The sequence below is a fragment of the Geospiza fortis genome, unplaced genomic scaffold (genome assembly GCF_000277835.1).
Source record: "Geospiza fortis unplaced genomic scaffold, GeoFor_1.0 scaffold231, whole genome shotgun sequence".
NCBI lineage: Eukaryota > Metazoa > Chordata > Aves > Passeriformes > Thraupidae > Geospiza > Geospiza fortis.
Genome location: NW_005054351.1, coordinates 3335979 through 3357945, shown reverse-complemented (window position 1 = coordinate 3357945; position 21967 = coordinate 3335979). Strand labels below are relative to the sequence as shown.

General features: G+C 39.1%; 1 protein-coding gene across 2 annotated transcripts in view; it reads right to left on the bottom strand.

Moving 5' to 3' along the window:
* RBMS3 (RNA binding motif single stranded interacting protein 3) overlaps positions 1-21967 on the bottom strand; it is a 692310-nt gene that overhangs the window by 317245 nt on the left and 353098 nt on the right. For both annotated transcript variants that reach the window (XM_031058909.1, XM_005423389.2), the window contains one exon: positions 20988-21157. In XM_031058909.1, coding sequence (XP_030914769.1) covers positions 20988-21157 — 170 coding nt within the window. The remainder of the gene's footprint in view (positions 1-20987; positions 21158-21967) is intronic.

The following is a 21967-nucleotide window of genomic DNA, read 5'->3' as shown; positions in this document are numbered from 1 at the left end:
AAATTTGCAGAGAATACAAAAGTGGGAGGAGCTGTTGTTTCTCTCGAGGGCACAGAGACCTCGACAAATCACAGGACTGTGCAATCACCAACAGCATGAGGCCTAACAAGGGAAAGTGACAGATTCTGTGCTTGGGACAGGACAATCCTGGATGTATGGACAGACTGGGGAATGAGAAGCTGGAGAGCAGCGCTGCACAAAGGGACCTGGGGGTCCTGGTTGATGGTCCTGGAATGAGAGCCAGCAGTGCCCTGGCAGCCAGGAGGGCCTGCCCTGTCCTGGGGGGCATCAGGGACAGCATCACCAGCCAGGCAAGGGAGGGGATTGTCCTGCTCTGCTCTGAGCTGGGGCAGCCTCACCTCGAGTGCTGCGTGCAGTTTTGGGTGCCACAATCTAAGAAAAGTATAAAGCTAAAAGACAGTGTCCAAAGGAGGGCTGTGAAGATGGTGAGGGGTCTCGGAGGGAAGCCATATGAGGAGCAGCTGAGGTCTCTTGGTCTGGTAAACCTGGAGGAGACTGATGGGTCGAGACCTCATCGCAGCCTGCAACTTCCTTGTGAGGAAGAGGAGGGGCAGGCACTGATCTCTTCCCTGTGGTGACCAGTGACAGGATCCGAGGGAATGGCCTGAAGTTGTGTGAGGGATGGTTTAAGTAAGGGTTTTTCACCCAGAGGGTGACTTTGATGATCCTAGTGGGTCTCTCCCAAGTCTGCACAGAATATTCTGTGAAGTTAGTAAACAATCTAGACTAACAACTTGTCCAAGAGTTTAAGGAATGTCACAAAAAAAGGGATAGGGGCCTCTTAAATCTTTTGTTTGTACATCTAAACCAGCCCTGAGTCATTAGCACCAAATTCTGAAAGGGCAGCTCAGCAATTTTGAAACTGAGATCTTCTACTTCTGATCTTAACGGCACAATGAGAAGCCTAGTTTTAAGCAGACAGTAATGAACATTATAGCATGTGGGAAGAGTGAATTTTCAAGAGAATGCAAGCTGATGAATCACTAAAACAACATATACATATTCAATAGTATCTTCTGGTACAGATATTTACTACTAAGGGTGTAGTGATTTCATTCATACATGGGCCAATTAGGCATCATTGTCCCACATCCACTGAAAATATATTTTTCGGAACTAGGAGAGAGAAAAAGCTACAAAATCCATAAAATAACTACATTATATAACATGTCTATAAACACTATTATTGCTTTAGACAAATAAAATCCAAGATCTTACCATTCTATTGAAGAATGGTTCCGTGTTAGGAAGAAAGAACCTAAAAAGCTATTTTAGATTATGGATCATGCAATTTACAGATCATATTCAGAAATCCCACTTTTCAGAAGATGCAAGCACCATTTATCTCAAATCACAGGGCTCTAATAGAGCCCTGGAAGGCTGTCTTAGGTCCTTTGGTGCTCTTTTATTGAAGAATAGGGAAAATTTAGAAGTTTTAGTCAAGATGGCTTCTTGTAAAATTTCAACAACCTCAGAAAGATAATCCTGTAAATAAACAGGCACGTAAAGAAACACCTACAACTAAAAAAAAGTTCCTTTGCTGTTAAAATTCTAGCTTTCCTTTCCAAAAGAAAATCTACTGCTATTAAAGCCCAGGAATGTGTCTTGCCTTCACCCTCACAAAATTGAAAGACTTGTCTCACATTAAAGTTAGAAATGTATTTACCAGACAACACATATTTTTACCAGGAAAGAGAAGGTCATACTTCATATTCAAACTAATCTGCATTTATATATCTATATATGAACCTTCACCTCTGGAAAAACAATTTCCTATGAGAGTGTGCAGGCTTGAAGGCTTATTGCAATTGTTTTAAGTATTTGGGAAATTAAACCAGGTAAAACAGAAGCTAAAGTAAATGAAATTTAAACAGACACAACATTTGTTACAACAGTAAGACCTTGAAGTTTCAGACCTGCAAGATGTATATAATTTTAGTAGTTCACAGGTAACTTTTCCCGTAACCTTGTCCCTTTCTTTGCCAAAATCAGAATAAGAATTTTTTCAGCATATAAATTAAGTGGTTTAATCTAACACTTTCAGACATCAAAGATAGTTTTTTCATTGCCTTCAGTAGGTTCAATCTCAAATCCTATAGATAGAGTTTACAATAAGGCTATCACACCCTTGTTACCCAGGACAGAATAAAACACCACTTACTAATGTGGCACTCCCCACAATAGCATGACATTTTACAGAGCAGAGTTTTTCCTCAGCTTGTTGCAAGTAAGACACTTGTCTATTAGCTGCAGTTTCTATTCTAAATGCTGTTTTTTCTTAATTAGTGCCATGTATTATATTCATATTAAATCTGTATATTTAAATATTGAAGCTATTTAAGACTATTTAAAAATTAATTACATTATTGTATATCATATCAAAATTATTACATTTGTGTTTTTACTTTGACAGAAAACTATGTTTTTCCCTCACACTTCTGCCATGACAAATAACCAGTGTTAATAATTAATTAGCAAAATATTCTACAGTTGCTAAATTAAGTATGGAAAACTAAATTCATGCACAAATTACTAACTATGATTTCATGCAGTACAGTTCAGTTCTTTTTCTGGGCCATCATTAAATCTTCAATTACTAATTATTCCACATTTTCAAGAATTCAGATGTCTTAAAAAATAAAATGCAACTTTTGTTTGCAGACACTTAGCAGTGCCTCTAAATTTTCTGTATGATAGCAGGCACTTTTGGGAAGACAGCTTAGGGATCTGAAACCCTTCAGGGAATGAGATGTGGTTTACTGTAGCCTGTCACAAATGATAATGCCAGGCATACCCTAATTTTCAAAAGGCAGTGGATTTATTAAAAGTCCAGATCTTTTCTAGGATAAAGACATTGCTCATCAGAATTGGAAATAAAAAAAAGAAGCACTTCTTCAAACTTAAAGAATTTCCTCTATCCAACAATTCAATTATTTTAGATATTGTGAAAATACCTCCCCTCTCCCTAACATATCATTCCAAAATGTAGAATTTGTTTGCTTTGTATGTTCTAGCATGCTGTGCTGTCTTGAATCCAATTTCTCACTCACAGTTTTGCTTACTTACGGAAGATTCATTGTTAAATTACAGTTGGTATGAACCAGCATGCCAGCATACCATGATATTAATCTCTGAAGTGTTCAATCATTTAACAATAGCCTCATTATTCAAGGGAACTCTGAGAATTCAGTTTGTGAAGATTTTCTGACATTTCACTAAAACAATTTACTCTTAAAAGAATTCAATGACTGCAATATATTGTAATATATATATGTATATATACATGCCTCAATCAGATGGTTCCTCTCTAATAATAGACAAGAAAAAGAAGAGGAATTGAAAAGAAAAGGAATTACAGATAAAAGCAAGAACTCCAGCTACCACCAGGGACTGTAAACTCAAACTGATAATTTAAAGCTAAAGCATTTTATAGGGTTCACACAGAGGCCACTTGAGTCAAATGTGTGAGTGAGACTTCTTGAGTTCACATAGCTCCCATTTCATTATTTACAAGTTAGAAAACTCCAGGTACTTGGGTTGTCTTTAGAAATAATATAGTTTTGAAAGGAACTGTTTCTTCAGTATTTTACATTGCAAAATACATCATTTGGGAACTACATCATAGAAAATATTCTTTTTCTTCAATATATTTAGTTTAATCCTTTTATTTCCAGGGCTGGAATGTCACAGTTGTATTCACTTTCCAAAGGCTGAACTTTGAAAAAAGTGGCACAGAGGTGCATATTTTTTTCTGCCTGAAATTTTCAAGAAGAAACAGCAAGAGCTTGGATTTGCATTTTTACAATTATGCGGGCAAAAGTTCACACTGCTCCCTCAGAACTGGGACAGAATACCTCTGGGTTTGAGTTCCTTTGAATTTTAATTCCATCTAGTATATTTATAAAAGCAAAGATTTCTTAGTCCATTTATTTGTACAACTCTAACATAATGACAGGCTCGGGAGAGTGTGTGAAAGCAGATTTGATAAGCTATTTGTCCGTGATACTTTTGAATACTCGTGCACATGTACAATTTCAGGCATGTTGAACTTAAACAGGATGAACGACATTTCTCAAGGTTAAATTATGTTTGTAGGCTCATAAATTATTGTGCTTGTTTGGTGTGGAAAGTCTTCCCTACAGCCTCGACACAGCAAACAGATGTACACGGGACATACAAGTGCAAGTTCCCTGTCAGCCAAGGCTTTTCTTTCCTCAGCGCAAGGCCCATAACCACCACGGTAATTAGTCTGAAGAAGACAAATCTGCTCTGGCTGGTAACTTACCACAACTCCCAGGTATTCACCAAAACCTTCTCTTGAGTGATAGTTATGTCAACAATTAAATTCAAACTAGGTGAAGCTGCCCCACATGCAATATAGATACACAATTTATGAATCATGTGATAATATTTTTGTGTTTTCAAATCCACTAAAAACTTGCAAGTAAATGCAGCATTAAATGAGGTCACCTGATAGGAAAACACATTTATGGGTTTAAAAAGAAAATTCATTTAGAGTCTTTGTCTACTGTATAAATAATTATTCACTCTTTATTATCCAATGACAGATGGACATATCTGAACATATGAGCCTCACTATGTCAGGTGGATAAATATCTTTGGAGGGGGAAAGCTTATTGAAAATTTCACTTTGGATCAGACTCTTGCTTTCCAGAAATGTGGTACCCTTCTGCTGGCTCCAAGGGCTGCCCTAATTTATACTGATGGAGCAATTGCCCTTGTCTTGAACTGTTGAAGATCTACTTTGAGAAAACATCAAGGGGTAAGTTATGCAGCTTAACTGGCACACTCTGTAGCTATCTGCTCATCAGTCAACACTTCTGAGCCTAAGAAAAACAAAATTTTAGTTAACAAAAATCTTGTGCCAGCTGCCCCCACTAGACACATTGGCCATGAGTCTTCTACAGAAGAAAAGCCAGCACTGGCAATTGCTGTGCTCTGCTGTGGTTCAGTTTGTGCCCAAAAACAGCCAACAGGGACCAGGAAGGGATGAGACAAGCCATGGGATTCACTAAAGAAATAAACTCTTTAAAGCCATAGAGTCTTCTGTCCTTAAAAGGACATATGGTTGGTCTGGCTAAGCAGAACCCTAGAAGGAAAGCAATAAAGAGATGCATTGTAGCCCATCCTTTCTGAAATATCCATGGGCAGATCTACAGAAAGGCACAAGAATTTAAATACTTTATGTTTCTGCTGAAAAATTTTACCCCAGGAACATAAGACTCACTGAAAAAACACAGTGGGCCCATTTTGAAATCTGACCAGTAATGCTGAGTTTGGAAGCAATTTAGCTTCAATTGCTTGGGAGCCCTCAAGAAAAGACTTTTGTATATTACTGGCTTCAGGCATCTTCAAATAAACTAATTAAATAAGATACAATCCTCCAACCATATAAAGATACACATGGAAAATCTGAGACCTCATTCTGAGTATTGGGCATACTTTGAGAGAGAGAGAACTGATTCACTGGGATAAATCTTCCTGAAACTGGTCAAGGAGCATAGCACTGTCAATTGCTCTTTCATGCACAAGAAAAGGATATGAAGTTAATTTTGATATTAAAAAATTACAAATAAATATGAGACATCCTTTTCTTTTGCTTATATATTTCAAGGCCCTGTTATAGACTCAGGCTGTATTTTCATGCTTCTCTGTAGAGACATGAGGGAAAGAAACATACATTTTTGTAAGAACTGAAAGCTGAGTTCTCTACCTTATCACATGCCTAAGGAACTAAGGGTTTAAGAAACAAATACTGTGAACCTAGCAATAAAATTTTGAGACATGGCAACACCAAGGGCTACGTCTTCATCAAATATTAGTGAACAACTTCAGCTAGGGTAAGAACACTGCTTGACAGTTGCATGGTTTGGCTCCCAGAAAACAATCCCAAGGAAAAAAAAATTATAGCAAGGAACAAATCCAGCCTGTGATCTATTCCCTACTTTATAAAAAGAGCTGGATTTAAAGACAGATCAAAGCCCACAGTGCTGACACTCCTCACTTTATGCTATCACACACATAAATAACAAGTATATCCTATACAGATAAATTATATTCCAGCATAGCTATTCGGCCAAATATAATCTCCCAGAGGTGCTGAGTTTGAAAATTAGTAACACAAAATTTACAATGATCACCTATAGCAGCAAGCTGCCTGCTTTTTGAACCTCCCATCAGAAGCAGCGAAAGCACACAAAACCTATGTAAAAAGGTCACAGTCATGCTTCATGGAGTCAAACACACATCCTACAAGAAACAGGCAAATATTCTGCAAATATTTACAACTGTGAATGACTGAATTAATATCCTGGACAGTCTTGAATGCACCCAATGGCCAGCTTTCATCAACCTAGCACTTGCAGTATCAGACCATGTATTTATGCATTCCTAAAACATTCACATCTTATTCATCAACAGCATTTGCCTTCTTTCCTCTCACTGACTCAGACTTTGGGAGTTTCTGACCCTTTCTCTTTCTGCTGTTCAAGAAAGGAAGTTCTCAAAAGACCAACATCTTGAGTAAGAAGCCAAGGCAAAAGAAAAGGTCTGCTCTAGCTACTCATTTCCCATATGCCTTTGCCCTTCGCTTTACTTGGGCTTGTTCCAGAGACCACAGAGATCAAGAGAAAAACCTGCGGATTTGCCCTGTTTTGCAATTTCTGAGAGGCATTACATGTTACTCTACATGCAACATTCCATTTTTAAAGACAATTTCCTATGTTCAGACTTCAGTTTCTTTGTGATTCCCACATTCTCAGGACAACAGTTTCTTTGTTCAAGCTTCCATGTTTATGGTATGTTATCTTATCTCTGGTTTAGCCTTTAATATTGAGTAGAGTCAGAAAAGAATCATCCTCTTGTTTGAGATGCAAAGGTTTATGTCTGCTTACATTTTTAAGATACACAAACATACTTTAAAAGGTCTAAAAAAATATACTCTTATTAATGCTGTTATCTGAACAATGATATTTAACCCCAGTTGCAGCTTAGTTCCCTTATCTCCCCTGTGAAATAGCTTTTGTTTCTCAAGGATGCTGTCATGTTAGTCTCTTATCAGAGTCTGAAACAACTTTCCCCCGCTCTGCAAAGGGAACAGCAAAGTTGAATTAGAAGGAAATTCACAGAAGAGAGAGTGAAGCAAACTATTACAGTGGTGGGAGAGGGAGGGAGAATTTTCATAGCCTCGAGGCCACCCAAAGTTGAGAGAGACACAATGTCACAGTGAAGCTGATTCAGAGAAGAGACACAAAAGCATAAGAGTGGAGAATGGCAGAAAAATTCAGGCCCTAGTCTGAATTCCCAAACTGCATCTGCACATGGTGAGGAACACAAGGACCTGCCCACATCACAGCCATGCCAGTTTTGCAGGAGAACATGGCTGTGTTCTCAGCTGGCTTTGACCTGGTCCCAGGTTTCACTGCATGGCTCTAATATCCAGAAGCATCTTCAATAGAGGCTCCTTCAGGAACTGCATGCTGTGAATGTGAAATGCACACTACTGACTCAGTTCTGCATGCTTTTCCCTATCTAAAAGAAAGCACTTAAGAAGAGAAAAAAGAGTCATCATTTGTTTAAACCCCAGGCAGGGTTCTCGCCAACCTCCCCATGTCCCCCATCCCCAACTTTCTCCCAGAGGCTGATTTCTTGCCCACCTCTAAGATTAGTATGTTCAAGACCTGCTCAATTTTGACAGGGGAAGAAAAAAAACCACCTTGAACAGAAAGCCTTTTGAGTCTTCCCTTACTTTTGAAGCCTTTGTATTTTTTAATCCCTGCTCTACCAATTTTGTCCCCTATTCCCCTCCTCCCCTTCAGTGGAAATTTTCTACTCTTTACAAGCCTGTCTCTCTGCAGAAAATTGATTTCCCCTAGGATACAGCCATCCTACTGTTCTATGCATGGTCATTAATGACCATCCTGTTCACCACAGAGACAGACAGACACGGTGGCACTCCTCCCCTGCTCCTTAGCACAGAAAGCACACGGGGGAAAATTGTACCAGCCTCAGAGCTCAACCATACCAAGAGTTCATTGTCCCCAGAAGATACCATACAAAATCCCCAAATGAGCTGTTACAAGAATAAAATTATTCTTGCTGGTTTCTGCCACTCTTTACTTCCACTGCATGAGATTGAATTTTTGTTAATGGCTCCCAGGTAACAACCATTATGCAGTTTCCTCTCTCCCAGAGGAGCTAGTTCCCTTCTTCCCCCACATGGGAACAAACCCTAATCAGATGTTACTTGGACTCATACAGGTTTTTACTTGGGGACTGGTATCAGGCTATTCAAGGGCAGAATGCATTTCAGCACAGACTGCACAACCTGCCTGAAGATGTGAGAAAATACCTGGGTGCTGCACTTCTTGCCATTTCAGCTGCTTTGCAAGTAGTGTACCTGCTGGCTTCACCATCTTACACGTAAGGTAGAGACCTGCCATCTTACATCTGACTGCAGCAACATCCTGTCCTTGGAGTGACAGGCAATTCTCCCCTTGACTCTTGGTGTCTCTGATGCCAATGGGTAGCACAAAATGACTGTACTCACAAAACTGCTTAAGCCTTCTCTAGAAACATCTTGTGGATGGACTCTAAATTGATTCATCTCCTTCTTGACCCATGAGGTTCTTTTAAGAACTTCCTTTTGTCCCTGCTGCTAGAGGGAGGTACAATGGAGGACTCGAAGTCACAAGCTACATTACTAGTTTCAGCAGGACCAAATATAAGGAAAATTATTCATAAAGCTTAAAGAGGGATATTGAGCTGGCTTTTGTGCTTTCTGTTTAATATTCAGCTTGGTTCCAATGAATTTACATTAAATAAAAAGGAACAATGTCTTTAAATCAAAAGGCAAATTTTAAACAAAAGAAAATCTTTTTAGTGACTGTGATCAGAAAAAAACTCTAAAAATTACCTCTGAAACTGGAAGAGGGCCTTAGCTACTGAACTGCAACTTGATCTGAAAAATGTCAACACAGTGAATGCCTGATCCAGCACGTCAGAAAAACTGGGGTGGGGAACTGCCCAAACCAAGATGTTCATATTTAAATCTCACATTGTCCAGCTACACTTTGTATATTGTGCCATGATTTCTTTATATAACTCTCAATAATGCTGGCTGATATTAACCAAGGAAATCCTCTGCATACAAACAGGACAATCCACTCCACTGTAGGTCCCATAAAATCACACGCTCTGTGGAAATTTCCAAATACCTCGACACAATATGGGTGAGTTAAGGATAAAGTTTCAAGCCTGAACTCCATAATTTCCTGTCTTTTGTTGGTCTACGCAGCCCTTTAATGCTACGTTAATATCATTTCTGTGGGTGTGATTGAATTACCTGCCACTCCTGATGCCAGCATTAGTGGATTTCTGTGTAACAGGAGAGCACACTTTACTGCTCATACTGTTACTAAATACCATTAAGCAGAGCAGCTGCAACCCTCCTGATAGCAGGACTGGAGGGCTACCTCGTTAGGAGGGGACAAGCACTTTACTGCTGGCACACAGCCTGAATCCCAAGAGACCTCAGCACGTCCAATTTGCCCTGATGTCCCCACCAGGCAGCCTGCCACAGCATATCCCTCAGCCAGAAAAGGTCCCCAGGCCTGTAAGTCTGCTGAGATGCAGAGATCTCTCTCATGTGCAGAGATCTCTCTCACAGGCTCAACATCCCGAGTCCTACACGATGCTGCCGTGACTTGGCAGCTTGAAAAGATAGAGATGTATTTACTTGGAGACCTTTTGGCTCCAGGTGCAACAGAGGGCTGCTAAACTGTCCATTGAGAGCACGTCTCACACACTGGTTGGTGACAGCTACTAACTGGTGCCACACTGCTTTAAAAATCCCTTTCCCAAGTCTTTGTGGAGAGATTAAAATGCCATATGTACGTGAATTGCAAAAACACCACAGCAGCCTCCAAAGGGAGATTCAACACAAGTTTCTTAATACCCTTGCCCTGCTAACCAGCACCTCCTAAGCAAATATGAGCCTGATTACTCTGCAGACACATCCCTCTTTAGAGGAGGATTGCATCAGAGAAGAGAGGGAGAGATGAGGAGCAATGGAAAAAAGAATGAGGGAGAATGAGGAGTTTACACATAGTTGGCTCACTACACACTGACAGACAAAATCATCCAAGCAGTTGCAATGAGCTGTAGTTAAACTTCCTGCCTCTCTTATCCACCTCTTCCTCACCAAAAATACCTCTATGCTGCCTATGCAGCTACACTTGACCAGAAGCAGTGGGATTGCTAACAGCTGCTAGCAATGAACTAACCACAGCCCCATGGGAACAGCATGGCAGGGACACAGGAGGGACAAGAAATGTCGTCCTGTTATTGAGAGAAATTCTTGTTTCTCTATATCTAAGTTCAGTAAGAACCAACAAACAAACACAGGAATCTAATAAGAATTACCACTTGCAAATCCTGTATTACAAAAGAGAGAGTTTTTTCTTACCACTCCATGAGAACAGACATAGAACAACTACAGTTCCAGAAAGTGCTGATAGCATTTACCAGCTGTATCATTACAACCTGACTCCCAGACCTGCTAACAGTTATGTCTGTACTCCAATTCTTACGTTAGGCAATGACTAAAATCACAGCATGAGTATAGTGCCCTGCTTTCGTTTAAACCCCACCAAGGACTTGGTAATTTTTCATTTTTTCCACCATAGGCATCATTTTTCCATCTAGAAGCACTTGCCTTCACTTTATTTTATTCTGAGTCAAGAGATTGTCCTATATGAATCCTTCAGGTCCTTGAACTGGCTGTATGTTCATATATGTGATAGGAATTCATTTCTTATAAGGCACTTGATTTGTTCCTAAGGCACTTAAAAAACTTTATATTGAAATATTGTGTTAAATTATTATCATTAAAAAAACTTCCTAGCCATAGTCCATTTGATTGGCAATTCTAAATTTGGTGTTGATTTAAGCAGAGGAGACCAAATACATTAAAAGTGAGTAGAGAAATTGTTAGTTATGGCTTAGATGCAAATTCCTTACTTTTAAAAGTAAAGCTTCAAGGGTGCTGCAGTTTTCTCATTCTATGGGGTTGCTCACAGCCAAGGATGGACAGACACACGACTAAACATTAAAGGTAATCAAAACCTCAGAGGTTTAGAGATGAGTTTCTGCTTCTGACCTAATGTCAGTACCAGTGTTCTGTGATCTAACAAAGCACATGTGGCACCTCCTGACACTCCTACTAAGACACTACAGCAGCTTTTGAGTATAATTTCTCCTACTTAAGAACACAGATGTTCCATTAATACATTTTATCCACTCAAGGACATATGCAAACATACATAAACTAAATATAATAACAAATGTCCATAAACATGAAATAATTAGTTTTAAGAACATTTAAATGATCCCTGCGGTCCTTGACGAAATTATCAGAAGGCTGGAGAAAGCTGTCTTACAATCAGATACTTGAACTGCTCCATCTATTTGGATTCTTAAAGAAAAAAAATCTGAGAAGTGACTGCATAAGTGCATCTGGGAGAAGAATGGAGCAAGAGAATTCAGAGAGATCCTTAATCTCATTACACCAAGAACAAACAGTGAAAAATTAAGACCAGAAACTTGATTTGCAAGTGGGTTAGAAATTCTGACCAGGGAACATGGTTAAGAGGAACAAACTCTTCGCAACAGTGGTAGGCTTGCTGCTGTTTTCATATCTTCAGTTCCAGAGTGGGTGCTGTTCTGGAACACATTCTTTACATCAAAATAAATTTCCATGCTTAGTCCAGGAACAAAGAAGGGAAATTTGAAGATCTTAATCAACCAGAAAATTATGGTAGACTGTCCCTTGGTCTCTTCTGGATCTTAAATCCTATGACTTTGTGAATAATTTTATCCCTTTTAATTATTAGTTCCCTACTATAAAAAAGCTAAAAAAGTTAATGTTCTTCTTGAATCAATGAATTACAGAAAATAATTGAAGTTTTATAATTGGATTATAACCCCAGGAGAATATGGAAATGCTCAACTGGGAAGCTGAAGTAAGGAAAGCGTGTCTGTTTTCTTTTTTTTATGTGATCACCAGGCAGTAATAGCCATAAATGCTTCACTTATTACCTGCATCACACTGAAACAATAACATGCCTGTAATCCTGCAATAACTGCTATTTGAACAGACTGCTGTGCTTCCATGGACTTGGGTGTCTGTTGGCAGAAATCTTATTTCAGACTAGGTCCTATAATTTCATGTTGCTATTGCCGTCATTGTTTTATTCAGGGTTGCCTCCAGAGCTGTGACTAGATACCTTCCAAGAGATCCAGAATCTAGAGGTCTCCACATTCCCTAGAGCTGCTGATGGGGACACAGAAAATACATGCCCAAGACAGAGAAAACCTTTTTAGATCTCTGTCAGTTCAACATCTTTTAAAAATTAGGCTGAAAGCATTCTGTTGTTCCTGTCTCTGTTTATAAAGAAGCAAATAGAAAAACCTCTGACATAGCTGCAACAATTCTAAGAAATTCCTTCTCCAGTGAACATCTTTAAAACAAATTAAAGCCTTTGCAGTTTTTAACACAAATCTAGTAGCAACACTTGTGACACAAATAATTCTGGGAAATTACCAAATACTTGGAATGAAGGACATTGCATGCTACATAGCACAGAGCTCTTGTCGATGCTTGTTTGGAATGGTATGAGAAAGTCTAGCGGCTGAACACAATGACATTTTTGTTCTCGTGCTGATAATATTCAATAGCTTTGCCACCAAAGTTGGCCTGCCACTTCCCCTCACATAGAAATTGCAGGCATGCACTAAGGTTTTTGCCATTAGCTGGAAGCAGCGCCCAGGTTATTCTTGGTTTGGGGAGGGGGGTTGTTAAGCATAGCTGGTATTGTTTTCTTTCAGCAAAGCTTTAGGACAATGTAGTTCTCAAACACAGCAGAACATTATCTGCGTCATACCTTCAAGGAAAAGGTTAAAGAAACATTTCTGCTACACAAATGTCAGAGTGTGAACAGCATGTCTCCATCTCCTCTCAAAAGCTGGTGGCTCCTAAAGAGTATAAACCACATGCCAGTCACAGAACTTCCGTCTCCACTCTCTCTGCACATGCAAGACAGCAACTGGCTCTGCTCTCCCACTGCTGCCATCAGCTCTCAAAGGATATGAGATCAGAATGACACACTGAACCTGACACCATGGAATTTAGGAGAACAAACACAAAAAATGCAGACAAATTTAAAACACATGGATAAGCTTCAAAACAGAAGAAATAAAGATAACCAGAACTTGCACTAAAAAAAAAAAATCCCAACAAAACACTGCTATGACTTAAAGGACATCAGTGAAGCAACCTTTATCAAACCAACAGCATTTCAGCCAGCCCCCTCACTGGAAAACAGAAACCAAACATCAGAGTTTTACAAGACAACTTAAGGGACTGAAAAATCCAGACTGTCGAGAGATCCATGGTTATGAAAGCCTTTCACAGAGAACATCTGCATTACAAAAACAGACATGTCTCACAGACTTATATGGTGGGGAGCCTGTCTGTCCTTTGGACAGTTTCTGGCCATGAGCACTTTCAGACTCAAATGGAGACATGAGTAGCCTCATGAATGGATGGTGATGCTACAGCTGACTGGCTGCACAAAAAATATGCTGGAGAAGTGGAGAAAGAAGGAGGACAAGGAAAGACTGGAAACATAGCACATGTTAGAAGCAGCTCATTAATCTGTGCTGCCCTCCTATCTCAACATCCCTCCTGCACAGTAGGCTGTTATGGTCATGCCCTTCACATTGCCACAGAAAACTCAATATTTCTGAGTTCTCTTTTTAGTTGTGGGGTGGTTTTGGTTTTTTTTACTTTTTCTTTCTTTTTTATTCCACAAGGACTTTAATTAAAATTCATCAAAAGAAATATTTTCAGCAGCAGTGTCTGAAAATGCTCTCCTCCTCCCATATCTTCCATTAAATCAGGTTCATCCAACTTGAAAGGAGATGAGAAACTCTCACTGACACTCTGTCACACACCACTGAAAAGACAAGCACATTCAAAACAGAGGAGAGTGCCTGTGCTCATTTATTACTTTACGTAGATTATTATTCTGCCTTTCTTCCTGACAATGGCAATGTTCACATCCCAGATGGAGTTCTCTGTAGTGCTGTGGGCATTTGCTGACCTAAAGTTTTGTTTTCCCTGATGAAAGAGGCAAGGTAAGAAGAGGATTGGTTCATTGCCTGCTGAGGCAGCTTTAATGTTTGTTTCTAACAATGGAAGATGTTTAGGGATTATTTCAATGGCAATGAGTGTACAAATAATTTTTCAATTATATCAGGTAAAGGAGAAAAAAACCTGTACACATCCATGTCCATATTGACACACTGCAAAAAATATAATATTAATATAACTGACTGCAAAATTGCAAAACAACTGATTTTGGAAATGAAGATGTTGTTCACAGGAAATACAAGGTCATTGCCTTGCATCACTTCAGACCTAGAGAATTCCACAATGTTTCTCACAGCATTGATAAGCATCGTCACTGTAAAGATGTCTTCAATGCAAGAATTAACAAAACATGTCCACAGTATCAGTTTTCTCTGCTTTTATGCCTACATTATGCACCCTTAGCATTCACCATTTGGCTCCTGATCAAAAGCATTTTGACTTTAAAAAATTACCCTTCCTTCCCCATCCTGCCCCTCTCAATAAACTTTTAGGAAAAGTCCATGATATAAAGAGCTTGAGAAGAATGCAGATTTCTTCAATGTAATGTATCAGTGTGTTTTTCGCTGGTCTGCAGACACAAACATTAACAAATGAGAGGAATACACTCATGTAGTTCCCTCCTTGCTTTCTATCAGCACATTAGTCCAGCAGGCTGCTTAGTCCAGCAGTGCACCCTTCTTAGGACTGACTTTGCTTTTCTGATTTTACTTGGAAGAACAAAGAAAATCCAGGGGAGGAGAAAGGGGGAGGTTTGGGTTTTTTTCCTTTTTTTCCCCTCAAATGTGGGCATTTCTTTAGCTCCCATGAAGACTGATCTCTTCAGCAGATTTCATAGCCATTCCCAGTTCTCATATTACCGGGATACACTGAATCAAAATATCCACCAAGACTTTAAGCAGGAACTATTCCCTGTGATGCCACATGGTTCCTATATGAGCTAATCCCACTGAATGAGTGCTCTCACCTTCATGCCCTCTCCGTCTCTGCTATATCACAGAGCAATGGTGTCAGCTGATATTAATTACAGGAGAGACGGAGGTTGTGGTTCTGTTTGAATTAATATGGAAGACAGAGTGCACATAGCTTTAACATACAGAATGTTACAGAATGCAGTAAATTCCTTTACCACTCCAAAGGTTACTTCTTAAAAATTGAGGAGCAGACACAGCCTAATGCTCTGTAAGCCTGTAAGTCTCAAATAGTTTGGGTTTTGTTTTCACAAGGGTTGGGATGAGAACATCAGTTTACACTGGGTACAAATTTTGTCTGACTTCATTGTGGAACAGATTTACTGCTGAGATTGTTTTGGTATCTTTGGTCCTGAGCTCACTATGGAAATTGTATTTTGGTTAGCCTTTATTTTTATCTATAGTTCAGAGTATTTTCAATTACTTTTATTTAACTTGTTAATGCAGTAAGAAAAAGGAAAGAAAGAGAATTTACTTTCCCCACACCTTCATTCCATCAGTTTACATATAATATAATTAATATAATATAATATAATATAATAATATAATAATAATATAATATAGTCTTGTTATTTAAACAAAATAAAAAGACAATAAAAATAGTCAGGAATGTATAACTCTGGCTGCCTTAACACATGGCAGGAATGACCATTATGAACTTGCTATAAGGCTTGGTCTAATGGAAATGTTGCACTTGTTGCAGCTATTAACAAGACCACCTATACTGAAAGGCACCTTGAACCCCACTGAAACCTCAATGAACTCAACCTTTTCCTGTGAGGGCAAAAGGAATGCACACAGTTCATTTCAAAAATAGTCTAGAATTTAAGTAAATTAATGTGTGAGTTTTCAGTTGATAACCTCAGTCACATTAGCCTTGGGACTAACCCTTTAGTAGAACCTAAACAGTGACAGCCTGAATATTTATTTAAGCATTCTACGAGACAAAACCAAGGACATTCAAAATTAACCGAGAGGCTAAAATCTCACACTTAATGAATTGTCAAGGAGTCAATCAGGATACCTTCAGACAAAAGAGAAATTTAAAAAAATCAAGGCAACTCCACTAACCCAAAACAACCACAAAACATTGAAAAATCTGCTCAAAAGTATCAATCTAGAAGTTATTTAAAGAAAGCAATACTCATGGAAATCATGCAGCAGGGATTTCCCATACCTGGAAAACCTCAGAGAATTCTGCCCTATCTTCCTCAAGAGTTAGTCTGAGCAGCATACAGACTTACCCTCTTTAGATATTTCTAGACAGACTTACTCTCTCTAGTTATTTCTATTGCTGTTGTTGTTGCTTTAATTAATTAAATAAGGCCTTTAATTTTACCCTGGAACACAAAGAACTCAAGTTGACTGAATCAAGATGGACAGAGGCCATCTTTTGAATACAGGTCAATATCTTAACTGTGCAATGAGGAAGTATTAGGTTTTAGCCAAATGCTGGAGTTTTAAGCCAACATTTCAAAATTACTTGAGGGGAGAAGAAGAGATATAAAACAACTCTTTTCCCAAATTTTCTTTCCCTTCTGCAAAGCTTATCTTTTAAAAAAATCTTGGATCTAAATCTTCTTCAGTGCAAAAATGTAAGAACAGATAGAAAAACAAAAATCTTGAGAAGCAGACTGACTTCTTTAAATTAAATATGTTTTTAAATAATAAAGCTCAGATATTTAGTCTGTGTGTGAGTTTTCTTTCAACTTATCTTCACCAGGATGCAGTTAGGAAGAAGAGGCTGAGTCTACTATAAGGAATTAATTCATCCGTGTATGTTTTTAAGAAGATCTTAGAATTCTTCTGGGTGAAATATAAGGCAATGCATGAAAATTAAAGTGACAGATTATACTATTTCAAAGATAATCATTTATATTTTGCTTGTAAAATGACACACCCTGCAAATTTTCCTGTCTGTAATGTTACATTTTAAGGCTGATTATCTTCCCTTTTGATGAAAAGTGTATTTTTACTGGACACATATACAATGATAGATACACATACAAAGGTGTATACCACTTCACCAGCAGAGAGTGTGTACCTCTGAGAAATAAATACCTATGTGATACTTACTATTAACATTATGAAGTATGTAAGTATTTAATTTTTAGACTAATAAGTTCTGATGATCAATAAATTCACAGATAAATATAAAGTCTCTTTTTTTAAGAACCTCAGAAAATGTTAAGTGAGGCCAAGGTCCATTTTTTGCAGTTCCTTTACTCAGTGTTTATGAAAATCCAGAAGATTATGCATACAAAAGAACAACAGATTCTTGCTTGCTTGAGTACATTTACTCTTTTTTGATGTAACTTTTGAAAGAGTTATTGTATAGAGTCCCAAAAGATACAGTGAAACCTAACAGCTCCCTGCTGCAAAAGCGAATTTGATGAAATTCTGCTGGACACATGTTAAACCAACTACTGAGGATCAGAACCACACAAAAAGAAAAATCTTCCAGTAGCAATTTTTTTTTTCATTTACTCAGCTACTGTACAGCCTATGATGACTTGTTTTCCTTTAGTTATATGAACAGTTTGACAGATTACTGTGACAAGGTTACTCTCAAATTGATAAAAGGTTTGATAGTGTCGGAACATTTGTCAGAAATGTCTCACATCACGTGTAATGAACTCTGCACTTCAAGCATCAATGGTATTCCAGTCTGCTGTTTTCTGTTTAGTGTGCAATGCACACCAACAAAAAGACACAGCAGAAAGACAGAAAAGCAGGCAGGATTCATCAAAACAGCCCCATACTTTATCAAACAATTCTGATTAAAGGGGTTTTGCTTCCTTGACCCACCTCACAAAATGAAATTAAATTAGAAACTTTACACATGACTTGAAGGGTGGCCTCCATATGGGACTAAACCTGAAAATAGGATGGGCTATGATAATGTAGATAAACATAAGTGTTTACAGCATTTCCTGTACTTCTGACAGGGAAATATTGTGGGTTTAGAACATTATTCCTCAGCCTGCCAAATGTGAGACATTAGAAATGATAGTTGTACTGCTAGAAGCCTTGTCCCATGCTAGAGCAGAGGAAATGGGTTCAGAAGGGCTCATTTTAGGCACTGGCAGCTAGCCTATGGGAACCAGCGGGCTGGACATAAGCCAGCTTTGGTGAACACTTCCCTTAAATACAGCTCTCCAAAAATATTGTACTACAAAATAATAATATGGCTCATGGATTGGAATTAAGGTTTTTACTTCACATCTTGCAGCAAATGATGCTAATATTAGGCTATGCAGGAAGCCTAGGAGCCAGCACCTTCAGCTCACTTGTAAATACCTGTTCACATGAAGACTTTAATGCCTGGTGAAGCCCCAGCCATGTAAGTTACAGAAGAGCTCTACAGAGGACAACATTTCTGAGCAGAAAAATCCTTTTTGTTCATACAGCAGCAGACTGTTGGGTTTGGTTTTAGTGGGGTTTTTGGGGAGAAGGGTTGGGTTTGAGGGTTTTTTTGGGAGTGGGGATAGGTGAAGAGATAGGAGCTTTGGACCTTTATCTACTTCTACTGTCCAATCACCTGCAAAGGTAAAGAAATTATCTTGCAATGTATTACTTAAAATCTACATATTTCTGTCATGAGCAAGAGTGTCTGAGATTGCTTAAAACATCACTGGCAAGAGTATGAGCAAAAGTCAGATTTAAGCATTTCTCAGATCACACTGCAGCCTGGAAAGCAGTGAGGGGGAATGCACCACCACAGTGGCCAGTACAAATTCTTGTATTTTCGTATGTTTAAGTTTACCTACATTGTCTTTCTCTTCTGCCTCAGTAAATTCTTTTAATTTTCTGAAAAAAAAAAGTCAGAAGAACTATCTGGTTTCTCCTCACTGACATTCAGCCAAAGGATAGAAAAATCAGCAGAATGAGTGTCAGCATTTTCCTTAAAGAGCATCTGTTCACACAGGAACCTCATGACAGCAAGACAAAGCCCTCTAATCTCATATCAGATTAAGTTTAGTGGAGCACATTATAAAAGTTGCCACAGTGCTAAAAGGAAGCTCTGAGATATTTGATTTGCACTTCCCATACGCAGACAAGGGTTAGGGACACACTGCCTGAACTTCATGATTCAAGTATCACTGCTCACACCACAGCCCCACACCACGACTGCAGCACTTAAGCCCCAAAGCTGTGAGGCTCCTTTAGGAATAGTTAGCTCAGTCCTGATCAGCTGAAAGGGTTTATGTGAACTGGAGAAGGGTCAGACTGCAAGAAGATGCATCGCAAAACCGCTTTTTGAAAGCAAACCAGCTTTTTGAACATCAGTAGACTACAGTCAATTTATACCTACTGAGGATCTGGCTCTTGAACTGGGATTATCTGTGACTGTCACATGTCAGTGAATGGAGCTTCTACAAATTTTGGACAGGAACACTCACAATTCAGCTTGCATGAAATGTGAAACATCACCAGCACAATATTCTCCTGTGAGCAGTGAGTCAGTTCTACCCACAGAAGCTTTAATAGCAGAAAGTCACAGGGAAGAGTTTCAAGCTCACTCAAGTCCAGGTATTACTTCAGTAAGGCTGCTAGCTCCAGTCCTGGCCAGCCATGCCCACATAAAGAGTACTCAGGGAAATCTTTCAGGATTTTTAATCAAAATCAGGAAAGGCCGAATGTCATAAAATTGTAAAAACCCACTGAATCGCTACTCCTATTGCAAGCTTCAAAACAACAGTCATTTGGATTCAGGTCTGTAGATCAGCCCCAGACTGTTAATTACTTTAGCAGATTTCATTTATTGATATCTCTTTGAAAGGCTGATTTTTGATGACAAAATATAGAGATGATCTTGTCTTTTGGAATAGATGATCTAGGGCAAAAGCACTGCAGTTCTGCATACTAACAAGAGTGGACTTTTATTTTTCAAATTTCTCCTTGTGGTTATTTCAATGCAAAAAAAAGTGTTATGCTGATTTCCACCATGGTGATCTCTGGCTGGAGTCTCCAATGGGATTATTCCCCTCCCACATGTCAACAATAATAATCAAGACTTTGGAATTCCAATCAGGTTTTCATTCCATATTGCCCACTACATTTAGTCAAGAGAAGGGTAGAAGAGTGCAACATTTTAGAAAGTATTTCTTTTGATAATGCGTGAAGAGCAAAAAGTTCCTTTATGCCATCTCTTTGGCTTCAACACAAATAAAACACAAATAAAACACAATAAAACCAATCTTTTTATCAGTACAGTCTGCAAACGTGACTCTCAAGATAATCACGGAGGTAGAAGGTGCCACTTTCTACAGCATCGTTTTTCAGTGGCACTGTAGTTAATTAGATGTTAATTATATGGCTACAAGGCCACCTTCAGTGGGTTTCATACTTCTCAATCTTTGAGCTCAGCAATGTGACACAGCAATCATAAAATGTGATAAATGATTGAGGGAGGAACACCAATGTTGTGTTGTGCACTGGGTTGTGATTCACAGATCATTATAACTATAAAATCTGTCATTAGGGAGGTTTTCCTGACAAATGCAAATTCTCCTTTTAACACAAGAAATCAATCAGATTAGAGCAAACAAAAGTCAATGTGAAGGCCCTCAGCTCTCTTCCCCTAAACTCTCTACCTGAAGGTTTTTAGCAGGCATTAATTAGCCATTCAAACTAAAGGAAAAACAGTCAACCTTCAAGTGCAGGAGGCTTCTGATGCCTTTTAGGGGCCACACAAGTGTAAGCAGGAAGGCCAGCTCTGACATCTTCCTACAAAAGACACCGAGTATGGGAAGGGCACTTACGGCTGGCACAGCTTGATAAGGTCCTGGTCGGTGGTGCCGGGTGGAAGGCCTCGAATGTACAGGTTGGTTTTACTCAACTGCTCTCCGCTGCTGTTGTTGCTGCTGTTGTTGCTGCTGTTTGTGCTGGGGCTGGGAGGAGCCATGGGGTGGGGAGCTGGTGCATAGGACTGCTGCAAACAGAGCAAAACAAAAAGGCTGTTACTGGAAAAGGCAAAATAGCATGGCAGAGGCGTGTGTGTTACCTGGGTAAATCCAGAACTGTGCTATGCTTGTCCTGCCCTCCCTGATCACTTCCAGCTGCCCACTCCTATGGCACCTGTACCCACTCCAAGCCAGCAATGCCTTGCAAATGTAAAACAGGACCAACCAACCAACATTCTGGGTTCAGCCATAGCTATGAAATGCATTATTCTACTATACTTTTTAATTTGGAATTAAAGTAGCTAGATCACAAAACAAAGCTCTGAAATGACAGATACTCAAGGAGTAACTAGCACTAAAGAAAGAAATTAAACACAATCTGCTCTAAGAGTATGCTAAAACACAAATAAGAGTATCTAGCCAAAGGTACAGAAGCTGGTGCCAGAAGCCGAGTTAGTCTTTTCTAAACATGAGGAGCACCCAGTACACGCACAGTCAGGTGGCAGAGGGTTGGCTAGGCTGGGAGAGGAGAAAAATTCCAAAGCAGCCTGAAAACACACTGTTGTTACGGATGTCTTTCGCAATAGAGAAACAGGGTTTGGAAAAGACGATCAGGCCAAGACCTTCTGCTCTCAAAATCATACCCACTTCTGAACAACCACAAACCACACACAGCAACTGGGAAATATTGCTTAAGAAGGGAGGCATTTTCACAGGGAAAAACAATATTCTCCCTTAACTCACTGGTAGATACATGCTGTGAAAAAAGACACCCGCATGCTAGAAAAATTACCTAAACATCTCTGATCTGAGGCAACAACAGAGAATTTCAATTGCTG